Genomic DNA, 26301 nt, shown 5'->3' on the forward strand with positions numbered 1-26301 from the left:
TTATACATATTTATTCAGTTTTAAATCATTAAATATTTATTGTATTTATTTTTGAAACACACAATATTTGAAATGTGAGCCTACATATATATTTTAAATATTACAATATATTTGTTCTATTAGGAGCTCTCAGAAATGTTTGCAAAACGAAAAACACACTGTTTTTATATTATACAGATGCATGTGAAAAACAAAATCAATCTACATTTCATAGTGTTTCTTCACTGTTTACTATCACGTGGTGTTGCATTTACAAAAGTATAAAACAATATGGCGTACTGCAGTCTCCTTATGTGATCAAGGGCACCGGATTCCCGAAACGCGTCATGGAATGAGGAGTGAGAAATAAAGACATATTGCCATTGGATTTGTCCTGGTGGTCCGTCTTTCTTCAGTTCGCCGAAAGGAAGTGCTGGGAGGTGATATATATATATATATATATCATCCAAAGGATTCACTTCGCAGTAAATCAGTTAGCACGCACTCACAGTCTGTTAAATTATCCCAAGTTCTTTATTTTCCTTTAGTAGGTCTCTAGTCTCAAAATCAACCAACGCGTTTCGCCATCCACCGATGGCTTGGTCACGGTGACCAAGCCATCGGTGGATGGCGAAACGCGTTGGTTGATTTTGAGACTGGAGACCTACTAAAGGAAAATAAAGAACTTGGGATAATTTAACAGACTGTGAGTGCGTGCTAACTGATTTACTGTGAAGTGAATCCTTTGGATGATACAAACACGGCATGGCTCGGCCACAGCACTGCACCGGATAAAGACGCGCCAGGGGTCCTACGAACGGAGTTGGTTTGGGTTGATATATATATATATATATATATATATATATATTCATTCCGCAAAGATGATAACGCGGCACTCCCTTTGGTTTTAAAGATGTTTATTTTGATGTAAATCCCCTACGCGTTCCGAACACTTGTTCTTGTTCACGGTAGTGTCAACAAATAAGTCCTTTGTCAATTTTCTGTTTGTAAACATGAACATGCTACTATTCATTGTAGTGCATTCTGGGAAATGTAGTTAATTCAGCATTAAACTTTATTAGTTAATTTTGTCCTGCCACCAATGAAGCCACATTGCTGAAATCATCATGTTTTGTAAGCCCTAACGAGTGTGCATCATAAGGACGCACACTCCGTGTATGATTACACGTATGTGGTCAGATTACCGAGGTCGGATGGGTTGATCATAGTCGGTGCTTATTGATAGAGAGCTTCCAATTCGAGTGCTTCATGCAGGGGGAGATTTCCATAAAGGCAACCCTCTGAAGGAAAGTGATGCAACAGTAGGCCTGTGCAGGGTCAACATCTCTGAGAAGGAGCATCTGTGTGAGGTATGAACCTGGATGGACAGTAAGCCCCCTTCACAAAAGAAGCCTTCTTTCGTCTCTTCAGAAAGGAGTGCTGTAGTTATAGTAGCTTCGTACAATGCGGTCTCGAGCCTGGGGCGCCCAGTCCCGCACGAGGCTGATGAATACCGCCTGCCAAGGATAGTGGATCTCCCGCGCTCTGGTGGTCCCACCTTTGACGATGGCGAGAGCGGCTTCGGAGGCTGGGTAGGGGGTCATCAATACCTTACCCCTGGAAGAAGACAAAGAAAACAGAGTGATTACCTCATATGTCAAACTCAAAGCTGCTGCACCTGCTGCGAGAGAGCTAGGGCCTTTACTGCAGAACGGACAACATACTGGAGTACCATGGCAGACAAAGGGCCCGGTCTATACTTCTACAGATGTTCTGTTGTTCCACCAAGGGGACGGAATAGATTAGTCCATCCTCCTGGTGGAGGGACCACCCCACTAAATGTATAAATTACCACCAAACTGCTGGTCATCGATAAAGCAGTACCAGGAACCATCTTCACAGCGGTTCCTGTCAATGCTCTTCGCTGTTTGGCGAGGGCTCTGGCAACATGATGCAACCACGCAGCAAACAGCTTTTTTATTTTTATTTTCAAGAGTTAAAAAAAAAAATGTCTGTGTGTCCACCCATCCTAATTGGGTGGGTGGACCCATGGCCCTTCCTCCAATGGCCCTTACTCTGTCAAGCCGTTTGAGAGGTTTGCCTATAGTGGTGACGGAGTAGTCACCACTGTAGCCAAACCTATGGTACCCCCGCATCTAAGTCAGGCGGGCGTACCATGATCTTGGCAGTAAGCATAGTCTGTCCCTGTTGCAACAGAGTCGGCTTACCACCAAGATACAAATAGTGTCCAACGCTCCTAAGGCATAGAGATGGGCAGCCTCCAGCTGGAGGGAGAGATCCAGGCACGACATGCTATGCAGAAGGGGATCAGATGACCTCTCATCAGAAACGACCATGTTCCAGCTGCAAAGGCGAGATCCAACAACGAGAACATGGTACCACCTACTGGCAAAGATCTGTCACACCACCTCCTAATAGTTTACCCGCCTCCTCCTCCTGTTCAGAGAGGCCCAAGTTAAACATACTCTGAGAGGACGAGACACACCGGATAGGAAGAGCGGGCTAGGTTCCGCCTGCTGGAGGGTTGTCTTTGTGACACGTAATGGGAAGAGTAGGTTGCACCAGCCCTTCCTAATAGCTGAAAAATAAATCTCTGAGGAGAGAGTAACGGAGGTTCTACCTCAATTATGTCCTCCAAAAGGATACAATACAAGAAATAAACTTGATGGTAATGTTTTGTCAGCTATGTCCTATTTGGTTTTCTGACTACTCCTAGATGTGGGTCATCCAAAGATTTACGAGAGGTCGACTCACCCTCAACTTATCGAGACATGCTTCATCATTTGACGACCTCTCAACACCGGGGTAGGAGCGATGCCGCCCCAGCAGACTCGATCGGTGAAAGCTCGTCTATCCCTGTGAGTTCTTATAAATCTCAGCTCAGGAGAGTACACTGGTTCCTGTTTTTTGGGGGGCAAGAGTGAATATAAAATATACCTAGAGGTATATTAAAAATATTATTTATTCTGTGAATACCTCTGGTATGTTTAAAAACACTAAGAACAAATCGGTCATTAGGTGAAATTCAATGGATCACCTGACCTAGAATTTACATGTTACCAACATGTTTCCTCAGTATTACAGCAGTGGACCAGGGGTAAGGAGAGGTGACTACACCGCGCTGATCTCCTGACGAATGTGTGATTATGGAGGTAGCGCGACCCACACTGTGTTCTGGAGCCTGCAGTTAAATATTACTGGGGTATTCTCAGAACCATAGAGAGAACGGCAGAGTACAAATTTTCGCCTTATCCCATGGTTTGAATGCACATCATTGCCCTATAGTTGTTCTACCCTGAAGAAGCCCCAAGAGTTTTTAGGCTTATTTAGAGGTCAAAACATGTTGGTAACATGTAAATTCTAGGTCAGATAATCCATTGAATTTCACCTAATGACCGATTTGTTCTTAGTTTGTTTAAACATACGAGAGGTACTTGATGAATAAATAATATTTTGAATATACCTCTAGCTATATTTTATATTCGCTCTTGCCCCCCAAAAAACAGGACCTAGTGTACTGCCCTGAGCGGAGATTTTGAAGAACTCCCAGGGATAGACTAACTTTCACTGGTCGAGTCCACTGGGGCGGCATCGCTCCTACCCAGGTGTGAGAGGTCGTCAAATGATGAAGCATGCCTCGATAAGTTGAGGGTGAGACGACCTCTCATAAATCTTTGAATGACCCATATCTAGGAGTAGTCAGAAAAACAAATAGTACATAGTTGACAAAACAATACCCTCGAGTTTATTTTTTTGTATTGCTTCCTAATAGTTGACAAGACTCTTGCACAGAGAGGCTCAAGCTCCCCTCACTCAGAGAGGACCAGCCACACCTGATAGGAGAGAGTAGCTGCTGGAGAGAGGGCTCAGTGTCACTCACTGGGAAAGGAAGGCCACGCTTGCTAAGGTTAAGAGTGTACTGGGCTCCACCTCCTCAGACAGGGCTGGAAAGCACCTGCTGTGGGAAGACTCAACATCTGCACATTGTAGAATCTATGATTTGAGGAGTGGACCAGACTCTTCCTGATGGGAAGAAGACTAGGCCGGCTTATCAGGTAAGAACGAGGAATCGCCTGGTGGGTTGCTTGTCGTTACACCCACCAGGTCAGCTAAGGAGACTCTCTAAGACTATACCTACTAAAGGGTGAGTCGCAGTCACCAGACTACGTTTGGTGGGCCTGTCACTTCCACCTGCATGTGGCTGAGTCCCCCTCTACTCAGACCTCGCTTGCTGAGGTATCGCTGGTTCCGATGTTAGGGGTCTAAGGTTGATGTCCACACACCTGCCTCCCAGTCCCTGGCCCCAGGGGTGCTGAGACAAGTTCAGTCTATGGCAGAGCCCACAAGCTAGCGTCCCCTAGAGTTCTATACACTACTCTTCGGTCACACTCTGAGCCATATGGGAAGTCCTTTGAGGAACATATGCCCATTTAACTTCGGTATAAATAGAGGGATTTAAATGGAGGCAGACTTTGAGTCTGGCCTGGTGGAGCTTTGTAACTCTTTCTCTGGTTGTCAGCTTTTGTTCAATGCTCTACAGATACCACTATTGACTAGAAGGGACAAAACCTAGTAGGAGTTGATGAAACCACCCCCACTCAGTCATATTCATTCTATGCATCACAAAAGGGTGAAAGGCTGAGACACCCAACATGTATTTTAATCTCTGCCCTGCAGGCCACAACCTACTGGCTCAAGGCTGTACCCCTGGGGAGGTCCACTGTTTCAGATGAGTGGGGCGCATGGAGGAGTACGACTGGGGCACAACATGCACACTGTCTCCAGCAGGGACCACCTTACTTTCTTCCCCTATTTCCATCTCTTAAAGAAAGGAATGGGTCACTACACCTGGTGCAAAAACGCTACCTCAAAACCCACAACAACTGTTTTGGACTTCCGCTGCAGTGAAGACCTTGGCCCGGGCCTCACAGAGCACTTCCTAGGGGTACCTGCTCACCCACCTTATCCTCGACAGCGCATAGTCAGTGTCGATCAGGCCCAGGATGCAGAGGGTGATGGCGATGTCCGTTCCCTGCATGGCCAGCTCTTGTCGTAAGGCACCGAAGAAACCATCAAGGGCAAATTTGGTAGCCGAGTACGAAGTGGTGTATGGGGTGGCGACCTTACCTGTTGGAAGAAAGACTATGTGATGGGACTGCCTGGAAGCAGAAATTTCTGATCTAGTTCATCAACACCTCGCCTTCAAGATATGCCGCTAGCGGCAGCCCGGCTGCATAAACCTTATCCCTGAATGGCGCCTCTGCAAAATGCTCCTTCACATAAACCCTGCTCCACACAGCAAAATTCTGTATGGACCTCTGCTCCACAGAGTACCAACCCACATAGGCTTCAACTCATGGACAAAGCCCACCACTGCACAAACTCGTCTCACACACTGTGCACACCACCCCATAGATATTGCCAACGTACACCTCTCCATAGGTCCTACGTCCACGCGGAGAACAGCTCCTACCAGAAGATGCCTCAACATAAAACACATTTCAGCATAGGTCTTGTCTCTACATATTTCACAACTCCCCACAGACCAGGCCTCCACAAAGAGAACACCTCCTCAGAGTCCCAAAATCACACCCTCACTACACCCTTACATCGTCCTGGGGCATACCTCCCCCATAACCCACTTCACTCCGTAAAGTTCTGCTACACGTCAGATCTTGTTTAAAATATCCATTCCCACAAACCACGCCTACTCCCCGACTCCATGCGTTTATCAACTCCACCTCACTAGGTACATCTCTCCCTACTAGCTTCTTGCTCCTCACAGACACCACCACCCTACAGGCCCGTCCATCTCACTGACCCTTCATTGGGTGTAGCCTGACTAGCCCGTTGACTGCTAAGTAGGGAAGTCGACTAGAATACTGATTTATAAGAGGTCACAGGAATGGCAGAATGTGTGTTGTACAAATACTACAGTATAAAATGGCATGGTATCACTGGACATCATTAAAGACACACAACTTATCAGATATGTGGCTGTCTCAACACTTCCAGGTCGCTTATCCTAATACAGGGTTGACTTCTGCCAAATTTTTCACCTCTGCACAGTGTCCAACCCAAAAGAAACTGGGAGTCCTCCATCATATCTCAGTACCTCAACTTACTTTCGGATTACAAAGTTGACCCTTTGTCAGATTGACAGTATAATACTCAGTGATGTGATGGCTTAGACTGGACTTCTAGCCCACCTCTCTCACCCCCTTTCTGAGGCTCAATAAAACCTTGTTTTTTTCCCCTAACTTACTTTAGAGAATTTTGTGCTGATCCACTCACCGTTTATGGAGGACACCACCACAATGGACCCCTTACTCTCTGTGAGCGCGGGCAGTGCAGCCGAAGCAAGCTGAACATAACTGAGAAAGTTCACCTGCAAGATAAAAAAGGGCCCGATTGTCAAAGGTCCAAGCAAGCGCGTAAGTCAGCTTACGCCAGGAGTAGAAAGGGTTGTAATGCAAGCAAAAAGCGTTACAACAAACAAATGATGGACGGAATGCTGACAATGCATACATTCTCCCCCAGTCAAGAGATCTGGGTTAAATCCATCGTTCTTTTGCCCACTACACCACCCCAGTTCAGACATGGCCATATGCAAATCAGTCTTGACCCTGTGCCTCATGGGAACAGTCCAGCCCGAACTGCCAAGCCATGTCTTCCCTGGACCGGAATCAAGCATCCTAGGACCGGTTTCTGGCTATCAGCCGTCATCAGCCAGGATAGCTTGACTCCAGTGGCGTAGTGAGCACGGGTCCCACGTCTGGGAATACCCATCCCACTTAGGGCGAAAAGCGTTACAACAAACAAATGATGGACGGAATGCTGACAATGCATACATTCTCCCCCAGTCAAGAGATCTGGGTTAAATCCATCGTTCTTTTGCCCACTACACCACCCCAGTTCAGACATGGCCATATGCAAATCAGTCTTGACCCTGTGCCTCATGGGAACAGTCCAGCCCGAACTGCCAAGCCATGTCTTCCCTGGACCGGAATCAAGCATCCTAGGACCGGTTTCTGGCTATCAGCCGTCATCAGCCAGGATAGCTTGACTCCAGTGGCGTAGTGAGCACGGGTCCCACGTCTGGGAATACCCATCCCACTTAGGGCGAAAAGCGTTACAACAAACAAATGATGGACGGAATGCTGACAATGCATACATTCTCCCCCAGTCAAGAGATCTGGGTTAAATCCATCGTTCTTTTGCCCACTACACCACCCCAGTTCAGACATGGCCATATGCAAATCAGTCTTGACCCTGTGCCTCATGGGAACAGTCCAGCCCGAACTGCCAAGCCATGTCTTCCCTGGACCGGAATCAAGCATCCTAGGACCGGTTTCTGGCTATCAGCCGTCATCAGCCAGGATAGCTTGACTCCAGTGGCGTAGTGAGCAAGGGTCCCACGTCTGGGAAAACCCATCCCACTTAGGGCGAAAAGCGTTACAATAAACAAATGATGGACGGAATGCTGACAATGCATACATTCTCCCCCAGTTAAGAGATCTGGGTTAAATCCATCGTTCTTTTGCCCACTACACCACCCCAGTTCAGACATGGCCATATGCAAATCAGTCTTGACCCTGTGCCTCATGGGAACAGTCCAGCCCGAACTGCCAAGCCATGTCTTCCCTGGACCGGAATCAAGCATCCTAGGACCGGTTTCCCAGACGTGGGACCCGTGCTCACTACGCCACTGGAGTCAAGCTATCCTGGCTGATGACGGCTGATAGCCAGAAACCGGTCCTAGGATGCTTGATTCCGGTCCAGGGAAGACATGGCTTGGCAGTTCGGGCTGGACTGTTCCCATGAGGCACAGGGTCAAGACTGATTTGCATATGGCCATGTCTAAACTGGGGTGGTGTAGTGGGCAAAAGAACGATGGATTTAACCCAGATCTCTTGACTGGGGGAGAATGTCTGCATTGTCAGCATTCCGTCCATCAATTGGTTGTTGTAACGCTTTCTGCCCTAAGTGGGATGGGTATTCCCAGACGTGGGACCCGTGCTCACTACGCCACTGGAGTCAAGCTATCCTGGCTGATGACGGCTGATAGCCAGAAACCGGTCCTAGGATGCTTGATTCCGGTCCAGGGAAGACATGGCTTGGCAGTTCGGGCTGGACTGTTCCCATGAGGCACAGGGTCAAGACTGATTTGCATATGGCCATGTCTAAACTGGGGTGGTGTAGTGGGCAAAAGAACGATGGATTTAACCCAGATCTCTTGACTGGGGGAGAATGTCTGCATTGTCAGCATTCCGTCCATCAATTGTTTGTTGTAACGCTTTCTGCCCTAAGTGGGATGGGTATTCCCAGACGTGGGACCCGTGCTCACTACGCCACTGGAGTCAAGCTATCCTGGCTGATGACGGCTGATAGCCAGAAACCGGTCCTAGGATGCTTGATTCCGGTCCAGGGAAGACATGGCTTGGCAGTTCGGGCTGGACTGTTCCCATGAGGCACAGGGTCAAGACTGATTTGCATATGGCCATGTCTAAACTGGGGTGGTGTAGTGGGCAAAAGAACGATGGATTTAACCCAGATCTCTTGACTGGGGGAGAATGTCTGCATTGTCAGCATTCCGTCCATCAATTGGTTGTTGTAACGCTTTCTGCCCTAAGTGGGATGGGTATTCCCAGACGTGGGACCCGTGCTCACTACGCCACTGGAGTCAAGCTATCCTGGCTGATGACGGCTGATAGCCAGAAACCGGTCCTAGGATGCTTGATTCCGGTCCAGGGAAGACATGGCTTGGCAGTTCGGGCTGGACTGTTCCCATGAGGCACAGGGTCAAGACTGATTTGCATATGGCCATGTCTAAACTGGGGTGGTGTAGTGGGCAAAAGAACGATGGATTTAACCCAGATCTCTTGACTGGGGGAGAATGTCTGCATTGTCAGCATTCCGTCCATCAATTGGTTGTTGTAACGCTTTCTGCCCTAAGTGGGATGGGTATTCCCAGACGTGGGACCCGTGCTCACTACGCCACTGGAGTCAAGCTATCCTGGCTGATGACGGCTGATAGCCAGAAACCGGTCCTAGGATGCTTGATTCCGGTCCAGGGAAGACATGGCTTGGCAGTTCGGGCTGGACTGTTCCCATGAGGCACAGGGTCAAGACTGATTTGCATATGGCCATGTCTAAACTGGGGTGGTGTAGTGGGCAAAAGAACGATGGATTTAACCCAGATCTCTTGACTGGGGGAGAATGTCTGCATTGTCAGCATTCCGTCCATCAATTGTTTGTTGTAACGCTTTCTGCCCTAAGTGGGATGGGTATTCCCAGACGTGGGACCCGTGCTCACTACGCCACTGGAGTCAAGCTATCCTGGCTGATGACGGCTGATAGCCAGAAACCGGTCCTAGGATGCTTGATTCCGGTCCAGGGAAGACATGGCTTGGCAGTTCGGGCTGGACTGTTCCCATGAGGCACAGGGTCAAGACTGATTTGCATATGGCCATGTCTAAACTGGGGTGGTGTAGTGGGCAAAAGAACGATGGATTTAACCCAGATCTCTTGACTGGGGGAGAATGTCTGCATTGTCAGCATTCCGTCCATCAATTGTTTGTTGTAACGCTTTCTGCCCTAAGTGGGATGGGTATTCCCAGACGTGGGACCCGTGCTCACTACGCCACTGGAGTCAAGCTATCCTGGCTGATGACGGCTGATAGCCAGAAACCGGTCCTAGGATGCTTGATTCCGGTCCAGGGAAGACATGGCTTGGCAGTTCGGGCTGGACTGTTCCCATGAGGCACAGGGTCAAGACTGATTTGCATATGGCCATGTCTAAACTGGGGTGGTGTAGTGGGCAAAAGAACGATGGATTTAACCCAGATCTCTTGACTGGGGGAGAATGTCTGCATTGTCAGCATTCCGTCCATCAATTGTTTGTTGTAACGCTTTCTGCCCTAAGTGGGATGGGTATTCCCAGACGTGGGACCCGTGCTCACTACGCCACTGGAGTCAAGCTATCCTGGCTGATGACGGCTGATAGCCAGAAACCGGTCCTAGGATGCTTGATTCCGGTCCAGGGAAGACATGGCTTGGCAGTTCGGGCTGGACTGTTCCCATGAGGCACAGGGTCAAGACTGATTTGCATATGGCCATGTCTAAACTGGGGTGGTGTAGTGGGCAAAAGAACGATGGATTTAACCCAGATCTCTTGACTGGGGGAGAATGTCTGCATTGTCAGCATTCCGTCCATCAATTGTTTGTTGTAACGCTTTCTGCCCTAAGTGGGATGGGTATTCCCAGACGTGGGACCCGTGCTCACTACGCCACTGGAGTCAAGCTATCCTGGCTGATGACGGCTGATAGCCAGAAACCGGTCCTAGGATGCTTGATTCCGGTCCAGGGAAGACATGGCTTGGCAGTTCGGGCTGGACTGTTCCCATGAGGCACAGGGTCAAGACTGATTTGCATATGGCCATGTTTAAACTGGGGTGGTGTAGTGGGCAAAAGAACGATGGATTTAACCCAGATCTCTTGACTGGGGGAGAATGTCTGCATTGTCAGCATTCCGTCCATCAATTGTTTGTTGTAACGCTTTCTGCCCTAAGTGGGATGGGTATTCCCAGACGTGGGACCCGTGCTCACTACGCCACTGGAGTCAAGCTATCCTGGCTGATGACGGCTGATAGCCAGAAACCGGTCCTAGGATGCTTGATTCCGGTCCAGGGAAGACATGGCTTGGCAGTTCGGGCTGGACTGTTCCCATGAGGCACAGGGTCAAGACTGATTTGCATATGGCCATGTCTAAACTGGGGTGGTGTAGTGGGCAAAAGAACGATGGATTTAACCCAGATCTCTTGACTGGGGGAGAATGTCTGCATTGTCAGCATTCCGTCCATCAATTGTTTGTTGTAATGCAAGCAAAAAGAACACAAACATCGATTATATATGGGATCAAATCTAACAGAATGGAAATTGTTTGAAGGGAAGGTAGGTCTCCTATATGTGTGCTCAAGACTTGGGAACGCCCACATCTCCTCTTGAACGGGTACCTTCCGTAAACCTTAAGAAGCACCTGACCAGTCGAAAAGCAATGAAGTCCATAACTGCTCACACGCAATGCCACACAATCTCTGAAGTGCAGTGCAAGGTCTACGTCGTTGTCCACTGTGATACAAGATGGAGAATAGGGTAGTGTGGGAAAATAATCGCACACTATATCAACACAGTCAGAAAAAGAGCTCTACATCCTCCGAGGCCACAAGAAAAATGAATTCTTCCATCTACCTACTCCATGGGAAAAAGTGGGCATACAACACCAGCCCCATGGACCCCAAGCCTCACCCCACACAGACCTCAATGGGTAAAGGAATTCACTTACCACCAGAACCCTGAGTGAAAATCTCACCTACTAACAATCTCACAAGCACATTATGAGGTTCTATGTTGCTATATCAAAGCCGACAGTGTCCACCTACGATAATATTGTTTGTTTGTTCAATATCACTAACTCCACCTATACTTAATGTGGGAGGTACATATGGGTGAAATTAAGAAAAGTCATTTAATGCACCTTATAATGTAGTAGTAGGTCGATATAGGCAATAAAATATTATTGCCAGGTGGTGTATTGCATGCAATAATGACCAACGGGCTCAGCCATGATCAGTAGCTCGAGAAGACATTGTAGAAGCCGAGACTCTGCGATCGAAATGTCTGCTTTTACTGCTAGGACTTTGGGGAAGAGGACACAGACAACTTCCTACCTAGGGGAAGCATTGCTTCTGTCTATGGTATATTGGGGCATATTTACAAGGCGGCAATAGAAAATTATCGCAGCTTTTGCGGCCGTTTGCGGCCGAAAAGCAGCGATAATTTTATCGCCTAATTAGCAAGGTCACGCTAACACGTGAAACCTTGCATTAGCGCACCTATTCTTAACTCCCAGCTTTGCATCTCTAATGAGATGCCAAGTGGGCGTTCCTGACCTGACATGACAGGAGAAATGTCGCCAAGCGACATTTCTCCTATCATCAAGCCCCACGCTATGAAGCGTGGCAGCAGGAAAAGTAGCGATAACCCCTGTTATCGCTACTTTCCTTATGCCTGCTTCAGGACTGACTTAGCCATGATATCCTATGGAACGTGGATATCATGGCTAAATTTGTGAGTCCCTATCAACAAGCTAACGCCGCATTTCATGAGATAATCGCTGGGTTTCCAGCGATAATCTCACATTAGGCAGTTAGCGCTTGGATTTTTATCGCTTTTGAGATAAGCGTTGTTAATAGCACGCTATCTCAGCGATAAAAATCCACGCTAGCCGGTGATAATTATCCTAGCGCTAAGTGCGCTTAGTGATAATTATCGCCGGTTGTTGCTGATATGCCCCTAAATTCAATGAAACAAGGAAAACAATGTCTTCATCAACCAAGGAGAATGTGGGTCGATCTGAGGGGAGGAGATGTGGCCTATTAGCCAGAGCCTCCGCCTTTGGAACCAGGTTCAAATCGTGGCCTCGGCAGAACACCATGTAATTCCTTGCAAATAACTTATTCTCTGTGTGCTCAGAAAAAACCAGGAATGTCTGGCTTGCATCTAAAAATGTCTGCTTCTCCCGTAAAATGCTCAAATGCCCTTGTGCCAAATTCACATAAATAAAACTGCAAAGTACAAAATAAAAAAAAGCAAAGTAACAGAGTCAAAGAGCATAAAACTGGCACAAAAAACCCAAAATGGCCACCAACCTGCATGAGCCAGCGGGTGTGCTCAACATCCCCGGACCACATTTCGTACGGACTTTCACCAATGTGATTCAAGACCAGGTAATCCAGACCACCTAGGAAAACAAACATATGACAGATGATTAATAAAAAAGGACCAGCAAAACCCAAATACAAGTAAAGGCGCGCGTACCTAATATTTAGCTAAAAAAATAGTATACATATATTATATTAAATATTAATGTAAATTACGTTTCTATGTTTATTTTCAATGTAGAGCAAAATTTAAGAAATGATACACTAACTTAATTTTGAATTACATTTTCAGTTAAAATACATTAAACTAATTTAAAATCATTTTTCTTAAGTTTAAGTAAAAATGAAACCCCCATATATAGTAAAAAACATACATTGTTTTATTATGCAGTAATAATTATTAAAGGTGGTGTACACAATTAGTTAAAAGCAATGTAACTATATTGTAATAAAAAAAATAATGTTATGTTAATTTATAAATTCAAAAAGGATTGATACAATATTTTATTATGAATATGATTCTATTTATATTTAACATGAAATTATATTTGCACCATTTTAAATAATTACATTTTACATTATGTCCTAAGTGTTTCATTTTAAGTCTCCATCTTCATTAGTTTCATGGGGGGGCCTTCTTGCAGTGCCAGTGGTTGTCCATGTGTGGTGCTGAACTTACTCCAACTTTGAGTTTACAACTGCTCTCATTACCTTTGTGCAGTTTGTGAACAGCAATGAGCTTACTCTTTTGTGGGTGGATGCATGTCACATAACCCCTTCATGCCCCTCTCTAAACCCCTCCCTAAACTCCTACCATTCAGTAGTAAGTACGCCCCTTTTTCCAGCCACTCCTCCAATCACTACAACATTTACTACTAAGTAGAAAACTTACATGTGTGATGATCGTCCTATAGAAAACCTAGGTGAGTTGGAGATTTACACACGTAGGTACTACATACTACAAAATGCAATTGTGAATAGGCCCCAGAAAGTGTATTACTCATCAAGGTGATATAGAAACCTTTCACAGTGTTGTATACAAAGATAAGAAAGCCATGTGATACCATCCACGAGCCAGTAGATCAGTAGGATGTGCAAAAATAACTCACAAGAATTGCATTTGGTGGGCAGTGTGGATTAAGAAGTAAAGGGTTCCCTTGCAGAAATGTTGTGTACCACTCCTCAGCCAATAATGAGTACATTTCTGCTTAAAATCTCGAGATGGAACAGCAGTTTCAAATTTAGATTCAGGGTGACTCACATAATTAGCTACCAAAATGTCTGCAAAAGTTATTGCAGGGCTATTTAATAGTGTTAATAGCACGGTTTGAAAACAAAAACAAATTGAGCTCACTACAAGGAAAGATGCCTGTGTGCCAGCGGGTGGTGACATGGGTGGTAGAGAGCAGCTGTATTCTACTTAGAATAAGAGATTCCCTTTGATCAGAGGATATTTCTGTTTATGAAAGCAAGGATTTTGGAGAGTGAAGAATCAAGGCTGTGATGTTTTGTTATTGAATTGACAGGCAGACTGTCCAATTTCCTTGGCTGTATGGTGGCAAGAGCATTCCGGGCCATGTACCCGTCTGTGTGTGTTTGCGTGTGTTGTGTGTGCGAGACACAGAGAGAGCTAGTGACAAAGAGAGATTGTGTGTGTGTGCCTCTGTGCATGTATAACCCTCAGTATGGAGATGTTTGTTTGTGTGTAAGAGAGTGTGTGTGTATGTTTCTGCATGCGTCTGTGTGTGCGTGCTGTGAGTTTGGATGGTATACGCGCATCTTGTTCTAGAGTCAGGAGATGCCCTTTGATTTAGACCCACCGTCTAACTTTGGGGCCACTCTATGCTTCATGATTGGGTGTCTTATCCAAGGAAGGCCCCCTAATGCAGGAGAGACGCTTAGACCCAGGGACCACTCTCTGACTCCACAGACGATCTATGATCCAGTTATGTGGCTCCTCTCTGTTCCAGTTACTGCTCGCTAATTCTTCTTTTAGGGTTGTTGCAGGGCTGTTCTCTTGACCATGGGCTTCTCCGTGACCTAGAGGGCGCTTCCTGGCTGCTACTCTTGAAGATGCTCTCTGCTCTGGTGCTGCTCTCTTATGCACGTGTGCTCGCTAACTTGTACACTTGAACCTGATCCACAGGTTCTCTCTTGTGCAAGGCCCCTTCCTGTTACCATTTACCCAGTTTTTCCAACGCAAACTTCACCACTCGTTCAGGATCGGAATGAAGCGCCATGTCAGCAGGAATGTAGAAGACGTTTCTTGCTCCCAGCTCTAAACATTGCTCCATGACCTGGAACCACAAACGGAGGACATGGTAAGCCAGGGTCTGACTTCTCACATGGATATAATCCATTGGTAAATGGGAATTATGATTATTACAAGAGACTCTGCAGGAGCGGTGCAACACTGGTGAGTCAAGGGTCTCGTGAGAGATCCATTCCCATGAGATTGACTAACCATCTTGACCCATCACCTCAGAAGAAAGACCAGTTACCCAGAGGAGATGCCCACTCCATTCCTCAACAAAGGAGAATTACATTCCCTGGAGGACAAACCCACTCCAGCCCTCAAATATAAGAAAAACCAGTCACCCAGGCTCTCCCTCACACACAGGAGAAAGGCTGAATACCTAAAGGAGACTGAAACTGGAGGATGAAGAAGGAACTGAAGAAAGAAAGCCTAGTGTTCAAATGGGACAACCACGCCAACCTTCACCACCATGATACATCGCAGGCGTGTCAAAAGCACTAACCACTAAGGAGACGGTCTCATCTCAAAGACAAGGAAGACACTGGTCAGAACATGACACAGCACAGCTGTGACAGTCGATGTCCACAGGGAGGCGCACTCCACCAGGCAAAAGGCATCGTACAGACTCAAGACATGCATGAGCCATCGCCCAGGGACGCGGGTCACACCTCTCTTGCAGCTCAGTGTAGGAGGCATCGCCACGCACCCATCAATCCCGACCACAAATAACCCCTTTATAATTGAAAGCCTCACATCGCTCACGTTATGCCGCAAAGTCACAGACACAATTCTCCAAATTCTCCATCACAGAAAGATCCCGAGACCTGTCTGCGATACAAACCCTAGAATCAAAATAATGGCAGTTTGGGTGTAAATCAACAAGCATTACACAACACAAGATAATATATCACCCTGAGGGGAGCTTCACTGCAGCCCACAGATGTAGGAGAGCACTGAACCCAAACAGACAATCACTACAGGTCTCACAGGCAGGGGGGAACATTGTAACCAGATGGAAGACCCAATCGTACCCTAGCAAGCGACAGAATGGGAAAAGCAGAAGAGGAGGGAAACACTCCAGTCGTCGCCTGTAGGAGAACGACGTATCACGCGGAGGAGGCAACTATAAAGAAACAAGACTTGCAAGAGGCACACACTGCAGTCTTAACCTCCTTGAACTAAGGGCCAAATTGTGCAAGTAAAGGCACGTTCGGCAGCATTCTGTGGCACACTACCATCTCTGCGTCATTATAACAAACATTGATGCAAAAGAGATCCCAGCGCTGCAAAAAATGCAAAGGTTTCCTAAGTAATAAAAGGATGCACACTATTGCAATGATATTGTATTGGAAATGTTAATCATCAACCAATAATAATTCCATCTTCCATGTAAGCAAAGGAACATCATTTTGGTAATACAACCCCTGTAGGCACCCAGAGAAGATCCGTTTGTGTAAGGTCACCGGCAGCAGAAACCACGCCTCTATGCGCAGACACCATGCAATAAAAGGTGTGACCCTTCCATCTGTGCACCAGAGGTATGTTGTAGGACTGGTCTTCAGTTTTGGGTTCATTCTACAGGTATGGAATGGGACTCACCCTAGAAGCACATCTTTCTATCATGAAACAGACATCAGAAGGGCACGGCATTCCATGAGGTACAAAACGAGCACCCCAGTAGGGTTCGAGGGAAGATTTTGCATGAATAATGGAAAACTACATACTCATGACAAAGAAGGAGTCCTCATTTCCATCATGTTTGAATAACATTTAAATATGTAAGGGCTTTTGTTCATGCTACAGACAAAAGCCCTTCTCCAGTCCATCAAATGGGGACATTGAAACTCACTGGGAAAAAGTTCAGAGTCATTTCTACCTTTTAACACCTTGCAAAGTGTCTATTAGTGCACTCTACTGCGTTTATGGCATTTTTAGATGTTTGATCCTGTGAGCTAGAAACAGATATGTTTGCTAAAATATTCAAATTATGCAGCAGATAGTGGAATATATGAAAAGTGAGTGAAATGCATAGTTACACAGATTACACGGCGGATTTACTTGGAACAGGTATAGAAATTCCTTTTTAATTTAAAGCACATCGTTGGGTTTTTAATGGTATAAAAAAAAGTAAGACTGACTTTCTGTTACAAGAAGACTTTTATTTAGACATAGTTTAAAGCATTGGCAAAGCAAAGGGTTTGCTCACTAGTCCTGGCACTGAAGTACACATAATGTTATGCAGATGTACACATGTGGCCCAGCCAATAAATCTGGCTTTGGCTGCCAGACTTTTGGCTTTACCAGTGCCTCTTTTGATTAGACATGGTTTTGGCAAAAGTTTGGTGTTGGAAGACCTGCCAGACCCTCACCAAACTAAATGAAAAATTGCAAACCCTCCCCCCAAACAAATTGGGTCTCAGAAAGCATACGTTGCCAAACTAGTCTCCGACACTGGATGGAACTACTTTGTGTGGATATGTGCTCCTTGTGAAAGAGCGGAATGCAGTCCTTCTCAGTGAAGTGAGCCAATGGCTGATGTGGGCTGACCCACTGCCTGATGCTGTATGTAGTAATGAGCAGAAGACAAATGTGAATGACATAACAATAGGCCAATGGGCGCAGAGGGCTTTCTGGAAGCACCCATAAGTGTATAATGCATATTATTCTAGTAAATTCAAAAGGTCTTGGCTAACGCCAGACCTAAAAATGTGTCACTCACAGTACAAGTCAGCCAATAGCCGATGTGGGGTGGAATCAAAATGTGAATGACAAGTCAAACAGACGAGTGGATGAAGAGGGCAGACCCAAAGCCTAATAACATATATACAAGCCTAAGCAGCTTACCTGCTGAGAAGCGTCCCATTCTCTTTTACTTGATGCCGCATAACTTGACAGCACATGCGGCTAGCTGTGCCCCAGCACTCTGAAGCCTTTCAGACTTTTCCCACAGACTAGCAAACACCTGCTTGGGAACGGTTATGCTCAAGAGACTATGGTTGGCCTTATGGCCCCACTGAACCTGGATTTCAGTCCTGGCAATATTGTTTGATCCAGACCAAGTCCATTTACTCCCCTACTTTCTATTTCCCCTACACAACAAACATGGAATACGTGGACGGTTTTTCTCTTGGGAGTGCATTAGTATCACGACAGCTCTTCTGTGCGGGATTGCGAAGTGTCGACGAAAGGCTCCCATTGGTCCCTAGTCTTTCTGACCAGAAAATCCTGCAGTGGCCTTTTAGCACAAAGCTGGTGGACTCTCTTTTCCTTCGGCTCTTTGCTGCATCGCTCCTGGTAGTGCGCGATGTGTCTTCCCCTTCAGGCATAGAGTTGGACAGGAAGGTCCACAATTTGAACAGTTTACACCAGGTTTGCATCACAAAAGGGAGTCTAACCTGTGTAAAGTGAGGTTTTGGTATTTCCTTTCCAGAACAAACCATGTGGTGTACTTTAAAGTAGCCTTAAAGCACGAATTTGCATCAAAGGGACTTCCCATGGATAGGACATAGGATGCCACATGCAACCACCCATGTTTGTAGGCTAAAATCCTTATGTACTAACTACAGTAGAGAGGGATTTGCATCCAAACATTACTCCTCGTTGAAGCAGGCGTAACATCGGAGAATGATTTTCATTTTTTTAAATGTTCTAGATTTGCCTGCGTGCGGTGATGTATGTCTAAGTTTAGTATTCTGTACTGGAAGGTACTCGCCCGGTACAAAACCTATGCTTAGCATCACACATGTATGCAAGGGTATGTGCTTTTTGTGCAACTCTTCCTACAGTGCACCAGTGCTAAGGGAAAGAGACACAGCACTTTCTCTTAGTAGCTATGGCGCTGTTCTGCGCTCTACTTTTCATGCACCAGAGTGCAGCAACTTTGATTACTGTGCCATGTCGCATGTGAAAACTTACTAAATCTGCCTCAAGTTCATTTATCAGACCAGGTCATCCTTAGCCAAACATCAAATATATTAGTTTTCAGTGAAATTCTATTGGAACACAGCCGATCGTGTGTTTGCAGCAGGTCTGGTGAGAAGAATGTGTTTATTGAGACTCTGGCAGTCTGGCTGCTTGATTCTTAAATCTTTCGAGATTTACTTGTGTCTTTTTCAGTATGTGTTTTCTTCCTTGCGTTGTTAGAAAAAACAATATTCGCGTCCATTCAAATGTTGGGTATCTCCACTCCTGAATCACACCACCCTCGTGTGATGATCCACACCTTCTCCTATGTGCAGATACACCTTGGCCTGTGTGTAGTAACACCTTCTCCTATGTGTATCTTGTGTGTAGCAACACTTATCTCTTGTGTGTACCTGCCTCTTGTGTGTACCTGCCTTCTGTGTGTACGCCCACCTTCTCAAGTGTGTTTAGTTAGACCTGTGATTTCATGTTTAACAACTGCTTGCCCTTTGTACTCAACTATTTACCATGTATTGGGATACACCTTCCACCCAAGTGTTTTTTTTGCAAACGAGAGACAGCTTATTTATTAATGCCTTTTTCTGTGGCTTTATCCATGCCTTATCCTGTGTCTTAAGAAAGCGACACCAGCTCCTCTGTCGTTAGCATGCATCCATCCTTCATGTTTCACTACAAAGCACTACCTGTACCTTCTGGAGAGCCGCTTCTCTTCTTGCTGTCAAAACAATGTCGGCGCCAAATTTGGCATAATGGTAAGCCATCTCCTCCCCGATGCCTTTGCTGGCTCCGGTCAGAAGAACTTTAGCGCCTGCCAGGCTTCCTGTGTTAAGAAAAAGTACACGTAGAAAAACAATGACTGTGGAAATAGATGTACATCACGTTAAAATATAACTTCCTGCTTCATGCTGATTTCAACTGTTTATGTGTCTCGTTTTCTTTTCACCAAACCCCAGTATTACTTGATTCCAGTCGATGCAAAACCATGAGTTTCCAGATGGAGTCACTGCTGCACCAGAATCTGTTTGTTGCCACTACAACCCATGCAAATGCAATACTGTGAGTGAACACAAGGGGTCGCTGCTGCTCTTTTCAGCGTCTTCTACCTCGCAGAGGAGGAGCCAACACCACTGACTCCTCAGGCCAGCCCTGGCACTCAGGTCTGATTGACTCAGGCTGGAAGAGCAGATTAGCCCAGCACCATGTGACTCTGGGCAATAGCTTGCTTAATCTTCCCGACGGACCCAGCACCTAGAGACCCTTACGGGGGATTGTTCGCGCTTTAATAACGTGGATATTATTATTATTATTGTGAAATCTAAACTCGTGAATGCTGTAAACATGTCACATTACAAAACCCCTCAGTCGAACTGTAAATGGTGTAGCCCTCAGGGCGATCACTGATCATGGAACAAGGATACTAAATTGCAACAAAAAAAAAAGAAAAAACCTAAGTGAGTCCAAAACGGAGATACTGTTCACACAAGGCAAATAAAGAGTGAAAATCTCTAATGTATTTGTAGCAAAACTCCATGCCGTGTTTGGGACTCCCGGCCTTGACATCAGAGGTGTACACCTGTGCCAGGGGCCAGTGGGTGTCAGAAGCTGATAACCAACGAGTGAAGCACCGAAGTCTTGTGCGCAGTATCACAGTGTAAAAAGCTATTATATTACTACTATGTGCAGGGCAGGCGTGCAGCGCCCATTGGGCTCAAAGGGCTTCAGCACCCCCGTGTGCGTCAGCCCGGGCTGAGACAGCCTCCCTGAAATTTGTATTAGCCCCCCTCAAATTTGGCACTAGTTGCGTGTTTGGTCGGGGCTACACACAGGTACACGGCGTCCACCAACTCTTTTCACAGGGTGGAAGCTGCCCCCTGCCAAGAACTTGGGCTCCACAGAACTATGCTGAACTCTGTGCTAAAAGCAGTAACCCACTTTACTATCTACATAAAATCAAAAGCTGCCATCTGCATGTTACGTGATGTGCTTTGCAGGAGACACATTAATCTTACACTACTTTGATTCAAATCTGGCACTTCACAAAACACAGATCTCTCCAACAAATGTGTTAAACTCCAGAGTTATCTCAGCATTGTTACTATTCTCTGAAACTTACTGGACACCTTCACAGCAGATGCCTTAACCCAATCAAATATTTTTAAATGGAGACTTTGCAACCAATAAAGCATTGCAGATCTACTGCCATGCTTCTCCCTGTTGCCAATTTCTTTGTGGCAGGATGTAAAAAAACATAAATGTATATATTGAGGTCCAGATTTTGCATCAGGATTGCGCCACTTTTTTGGCACAACCCGACTTAAATTCTCATTTGTTCCATCTTATAATGCGCTTAAAAGTACACGTTATACCTGATAATCATGTGTGAGGTCTTAATATCTGATGTCACTTTCAATGAGGTCACTTCCTGTGATGTCACATCCAATGTCACACATCAAGACATCATGCCCTGTGATGGCGTTGTTATGTCACTTACATACTGCCTAACCTGGTTAGTCCTCCCACTTCTTCTTTTGCGACTTTTGCCCTGATTATGTGGCTTCATGCAGCTGTTGCCAGTGGAAGCCTCGTTACTGCACATCTGCTCCTGCTGGGAATAAAAGGCATTTTCCAACTCACGGATCAACAATGACTCTGACCTCTGAGTGCATTGAGCTTCACAGTACACACTCAGCCTCTTCTTCATGTGCAGAAAATCTGGCCACAAGTTTCAGTGTGCAATCACTTCCAGAGTGCAGATCCAGCCTGGCGCACAGGTGGAGTCCCCCGCACAAGCACAGTGTGCCGCCACCTCCTGAGTACAGGCTCAGCCTGGTGCACAGGTGGAATCGGCTCACAAGACATGTGTGGAGTCACCTCCTCAGCCTGGTGCACAAGTGGAATCCCCCAGCAAGACATGTGAGGTCACCTCCAGGGTGCAGTCTCAGTCTGGTGCACAAGTGGAGTCCGCTCACAAGACCCGTGTGGAGTCACCTCCAGGGTGCAAGCTCAGCCTGGTGCACAAGTGAAATCCCCCAGCAAGACCCGTGCGCAGCCACCTCCGGGGTGCAGGCTCAGCCTTGTGCACAGGTGGAGTCCGCTCACAAGACCCGTGTGGAGTCACCTCCAGGGTGCAAGCTCAGCCTTGTGCACAGGTGGAGTCCGCTCACAAGACCCGTGTGCAGCCACCTCCGGGGTGCAGGCTCAGCCTTGTGCACAGGTGGAGTCCGCTCACAAGACCCGTGTGGAGTCACCTCCTCAGCCTGGTGCACAAGTGGAATCCCCCAGCAAGGCCTGTGCGCAGCCACATCCAGGGTGCAGGCTCAGCCTTGTGCACAGGGGGAGTCCGCTCACAAAACCCGTGTGGAGTCACCTTCAGGGTGCAAGCTCAGCCTTGTGCACAGGTGGAGTCCGCTCACAAGACCCGTGTGCAGCCACTTCCGGGGTGCAGGCTCAGCCTGGTGCATAGGTGGAGTCCGCTCACAAAACCTGTGTGCAGTCACCTCAGGGATGGAGGCTCAGCCTGGTGCACAAGTGGAATACCCCAGCAAGACCCGTGCGCAGTCACCTTCAGGGTGCAAGCTCAGCCTGGTGCACAAGTGGAATACCCCAGCAAGACCTGTGCACAGCCACCCCCGGGGTGCAGGCTCAGCCTGGTGCATAGGTGGAGTCCGCTCACAAAACCTGTGTGCAGTCACCTCAGGGATGGAGGCTCAGCCTGGTGCACAAGTGGAGTCCGCTCACAAGACCTGTGCACAGCCACCCCCGGGGTGCAGGCTCAGCCTGGTGCACAAGTGGAGTCCGCTCACAAGACCTGTGTGCAGCCACCTCTGGGGTGCAGGCTCAGCCTGATGCACAGGTGCAGGCTGCTAACAAGACCCATGTGGGGTCACCTCCAGGGTGCAGGCTCAGCCTGGTGTACAGGTGGAGTCCCCACACAAGACTTGTGCGTAGCCCAGTCATGGCCAGCATTGCTTGCGGGCGAGAGGAGGGGGGGTTATTAATTTTTTTTTTTTTTTACTTACCTTGAGGCTGGGTCCCACGTTTTCTCGGATCCTGCTCTCCTGCCGCCGATAGGAACAGGAAGCAGGCAGCCAGGCTCCCTCTCTGCAAGCAACGTTGTGATTGGTCATGAGCAGTGCTTTAAATGGGAAAAAATAAGTACAGGTACTCATTAAATTAAGAGAGGGGCGTGGCTAGTGGGCGGGGTTAGAGGCGGAGTTAGACATGATACATGTTGTCCTCGCATTGTCCTGGATAGTGGTCTCACACTTTCCATATGTGCAGATTAACAACTAAAACCCTGAATAAGTCAAGCCATCAACAGTACTTTTAGCACTTTCAGGCTAATAATTAATGTGCTCTAGGACGAGAGAGACTCTGGCACTTACACCGGTTGCGCAACAGAACAAAACATGTGAGACATGTATCAAAATAAAGGTGAAACACCAAATGTTCGTGTTTTCTTGTTCAGTAATATTTGCAGCTTCCTCATATCATAATATTTCTAATATACCTACTTGGTTGCATCTGGCGCAATCCTTAAATATTCAAGGGTGCACACACACAAACAAGCATTCCACGCATTTCATTTCAAATACCTCCTGATTCTGTTCCTCTCAAACACACAATCTCTGTTTTCACATCTCTAAGCTCGAGATCCCTCGCACTCACCTCTCTACCGTTAGTAGCTAATTCTGTTCCACTCTCGTTACCCCAACTGCATCCTATCACTCTCTCTCATCACTCTTTCTATTTCTAATATGCCCTCTCTGCGCCTCTCTACTTCTTTCCATAACCGTCTGGATGTCTTTCATATCTCTGTACGCGCTTACCCCTTCTGCCTCGCTACCTTTTCCTACTTTAAGCTCTCTGCTCCCTCCCCCTCAGTCTTCACCTTCACACACACACATTTACGCCCCTCTCCTCTCGGCAGAAGACCCTACGGCCGGAGAGCTTGCACTGGCAGGCAGTGAACACTGCAGGGTTCCGAGTATGTGCAGAGTCCAGCAGGGTAGAGGTCAGGGGGAAGAACAATACTGGCCTCCAATGGGAAAGTTAGTGACCTCCCCACCTCGCCTGTGCACCAGGGAGGCTTTAAGCCATCTTCATCACCTCATCCCCGCCATCATGGACTCAACGTCCCAGGGGGGCGGGGTGGAATCACAGGGACAAGTGAGTCATGAGAAAGACAGTCAGACTCCAGTGGGGGGCCAAGGGGTGAAAATGGCCCATTCCTCCACAAACCCAGCATCGATGTCTGGCTCCATCGGGGTAGGGAGAGAGCAGAGGCCCTCTTGCCCCTGCGCAGGCCTCCGGGCAAATAGTACATACGGCAATGCCGAACATGCTGCCAAACAAACGGCACACAGCTGGCCCTCAGGCACCAGTCAAGTGCCCACCCTATTAATCAAACCCCGAGTACCGGTACTCTCCTTGACAGTGGAGAAGTGCCGGTACTCGGCTCGGTAAATTTAAGAAGTGGCGGTACTCAGTACCGGTGAGTACCGGCCCATTTAAAGCACTGGTCATGAGCGCCGTAACACAGCACTCAGCCAGGGGCTTATGGGGTTGGCATGTTCTCCATGCAGGCTGCATCGCCTGCATGGAGAAGGGAAAAGTGCCCATGACTGGTTTGGGCGGCCCGAGAGGGCGACCAAACAGTCTTTGCACACTCAGGAGTGGGCACACCACTCCTTCCCAGCCCTGCTCAGAGAGCAGCGAAGCCCCTCCCCCCGCTCACTCGTAAAGCAAACATAAAATGGTAATAACTAAAAAAGTTATTACCAATTTATGTTTTTGCGTCTCACACTGCGAGAAAGCAGTGGGGCGACACTCCTCCGCCCTAGCTGAGGAGCCGCTCCCGGGGGCGGCACTCGTCACCTCCAGGGTGCAGGCTCAGATTGGTGCCGGGTGGAGTCCCCCACCACCAAGTGTCCTACGCAGAAACCTCCAGGTCTCAGGCTCAGCCTGGTGTACAGGTGGAGTCCGACAACAAGCCCTGCTTTCAGACACGTCCAGACATGCGTCGTTTCTTTCCCAAGCCTCGTGGGCCCCTCAGCCTGGGGCACTTGTGACTCTGAAGCTGCATCTTTCAAAGACGCATGTTTCTGAAATGCGCCGGTGCTGCACAAGCTCACACTGTGGAGATCCCTGCGATAGTCGCCGTGACTTACCGGGGTCGAAGGTGTCTCGGCTCAGAAAGGCAAGGAAGGCCCCCGCCGCGGCGAGGCAGAGCCCCGGCACAGCCAGCTTCATGCTCGGGCAGGATGTCCTCTGCACACAGCCCAACTGCTGAGCCCCGGGAAGTGAGAAAACAGGTCAAAGTTCAACCGGTGGAGCAGCGCCCTCATTGGCAGCACCAGGCTGCTTAAGTGGTTATCACGACCTCTCCGGGCTTGTGCCACGCTGCTCGTTTTATGTAACGAGTCACAGAACGCCGAATGTCACATTCCAGTCCATTGTATTTTGTCCACTGTAAGGCTGCCCGGGGTGGGGGTTGCGCAGCGGCCCGCCCCCTTGAGGGCGGCCGCCTTAGTGCCACAGGAAGGCACAGGGGTGGGAGGTCGTGTCCCTGGGCTTGACCTAGGGAGACCCCAGTCAGGTAGCTGCTTCCGGCGGGGAGGAGCCAAAGGGGGGGTACATATTCGGTCCCCGCCCCCTCCTCGCCCTCTTGTCCGCTCGTTTGCCTTGGCCCTGGATGCCGTTTGGTGGTGCTGGCCTGCCTGGACACGCGTGGCGTGCGCCATGGGTCCGTACGCGCACCCCCTGCCTATGCGTGACTGGTCATATCTACCACTACCCTGGGCACCGTGCATCACGCCATCTGGTCGGTGAGGAGCTGCTACACACGGTGAGTTTTTTGTGCCCCCCCCCCCCTAACAAATAACCCCGGTACCGTCCGGCCATTGCAGGGCTGGTGCTGGATGGGGGGGGGGATGCAGCTCCTCCAGTACAGGGCGCTCGTGCAGTGCAGGGGTGATGCACCTGGGGGGCAGGAACTCAGCATCCGGGTCCTTTCACGATCATGTTCGGGAGTGGCGAGAGCGCGGGAATGCTGGTGCGCCAAGTGGCTCCCGGTAGAGTGGCATCGAGCTGGGGACGACTGGGCATTCCCTGGCAAGGAGGGGAGGGGGTAAGGCTCAGTGTATGTCCCCCCCCCCCCCGTCGTGCCAAATCATCGGTGCAGAGGCTCAGTCAAATTTTATGGACTCCTTGTTTAATGAAGGAGCACAGACACGGGCATAGCGGAGAGCTAGAGGTGGGCTTGCCAGCCGTTTTGTTGAGCGTAAAACGCATCGGATCTATGCCGGCCTCCTCCATGCTCACTGGCCACGCTCAACCCTCGCTAGCCTCAGTGGTTCCCAACTCGCCGTGAGTTCGCCTCAGGGTCACCACTTCCTG

The 26301-nt window shown here is 48.0% G+C and overlaps 1 protein-coding gene across 2 annotated transcripts; it reads right to left on the reverse strand.

Moving 5' to 3' along the window:
* Nucleotides 1-879: 879 nt before the first annotated feature.
* On the reverse strand, nt 880-25372 carry HSD11B1L (hydroxysteroid 11-beta dehydrogenase 1 like). 2 transcript variants are annotated; one of them, XM_085639560.1, is made up of 7 exons: nt 25074-25372; nt 19593-19723; nt 14908-15019; nt 12711-12802; nt 6295-6388; nt 4962-5127; nt 880-1596 (listed from the first exon to the last, which is right to left on the reverse strand). In XM_085639560.1, exons 1-7 carry the CDS (start codon nt 25153-25155, stop codon nt 1407-1409), a joined length of 867 nt encoding a protein of 288 aa, XP_085495686.1. In that variant the 5' UTR covers nt 25156-25372; the 3' UTR covers nt 880-1406. The 2 variants fall into 2 exon arrangements, with proteins under 2 accessions (XP_085495686.1, XP_085495685.1); XM_085639559.1 differs by having other exon boundaries at nt 19587-19723; nt 25074-25290.
* Nucleotides 25373-26301: the final 929 nt, after the last annotated feature.

The sequence above is a fragment of the Triturus cristatus genome, chromosome 12 (genome assembly GCF_964204655.1).
Source record: "Triturus cristatus chromosome 12, aTriCri1.1, whole genome shotgun sequence".
NCBI lineage: Eukaryota > Metazoa > Chordata > Amphibia > Caudata > Salamandridae > Triturus > Triturus cristatus.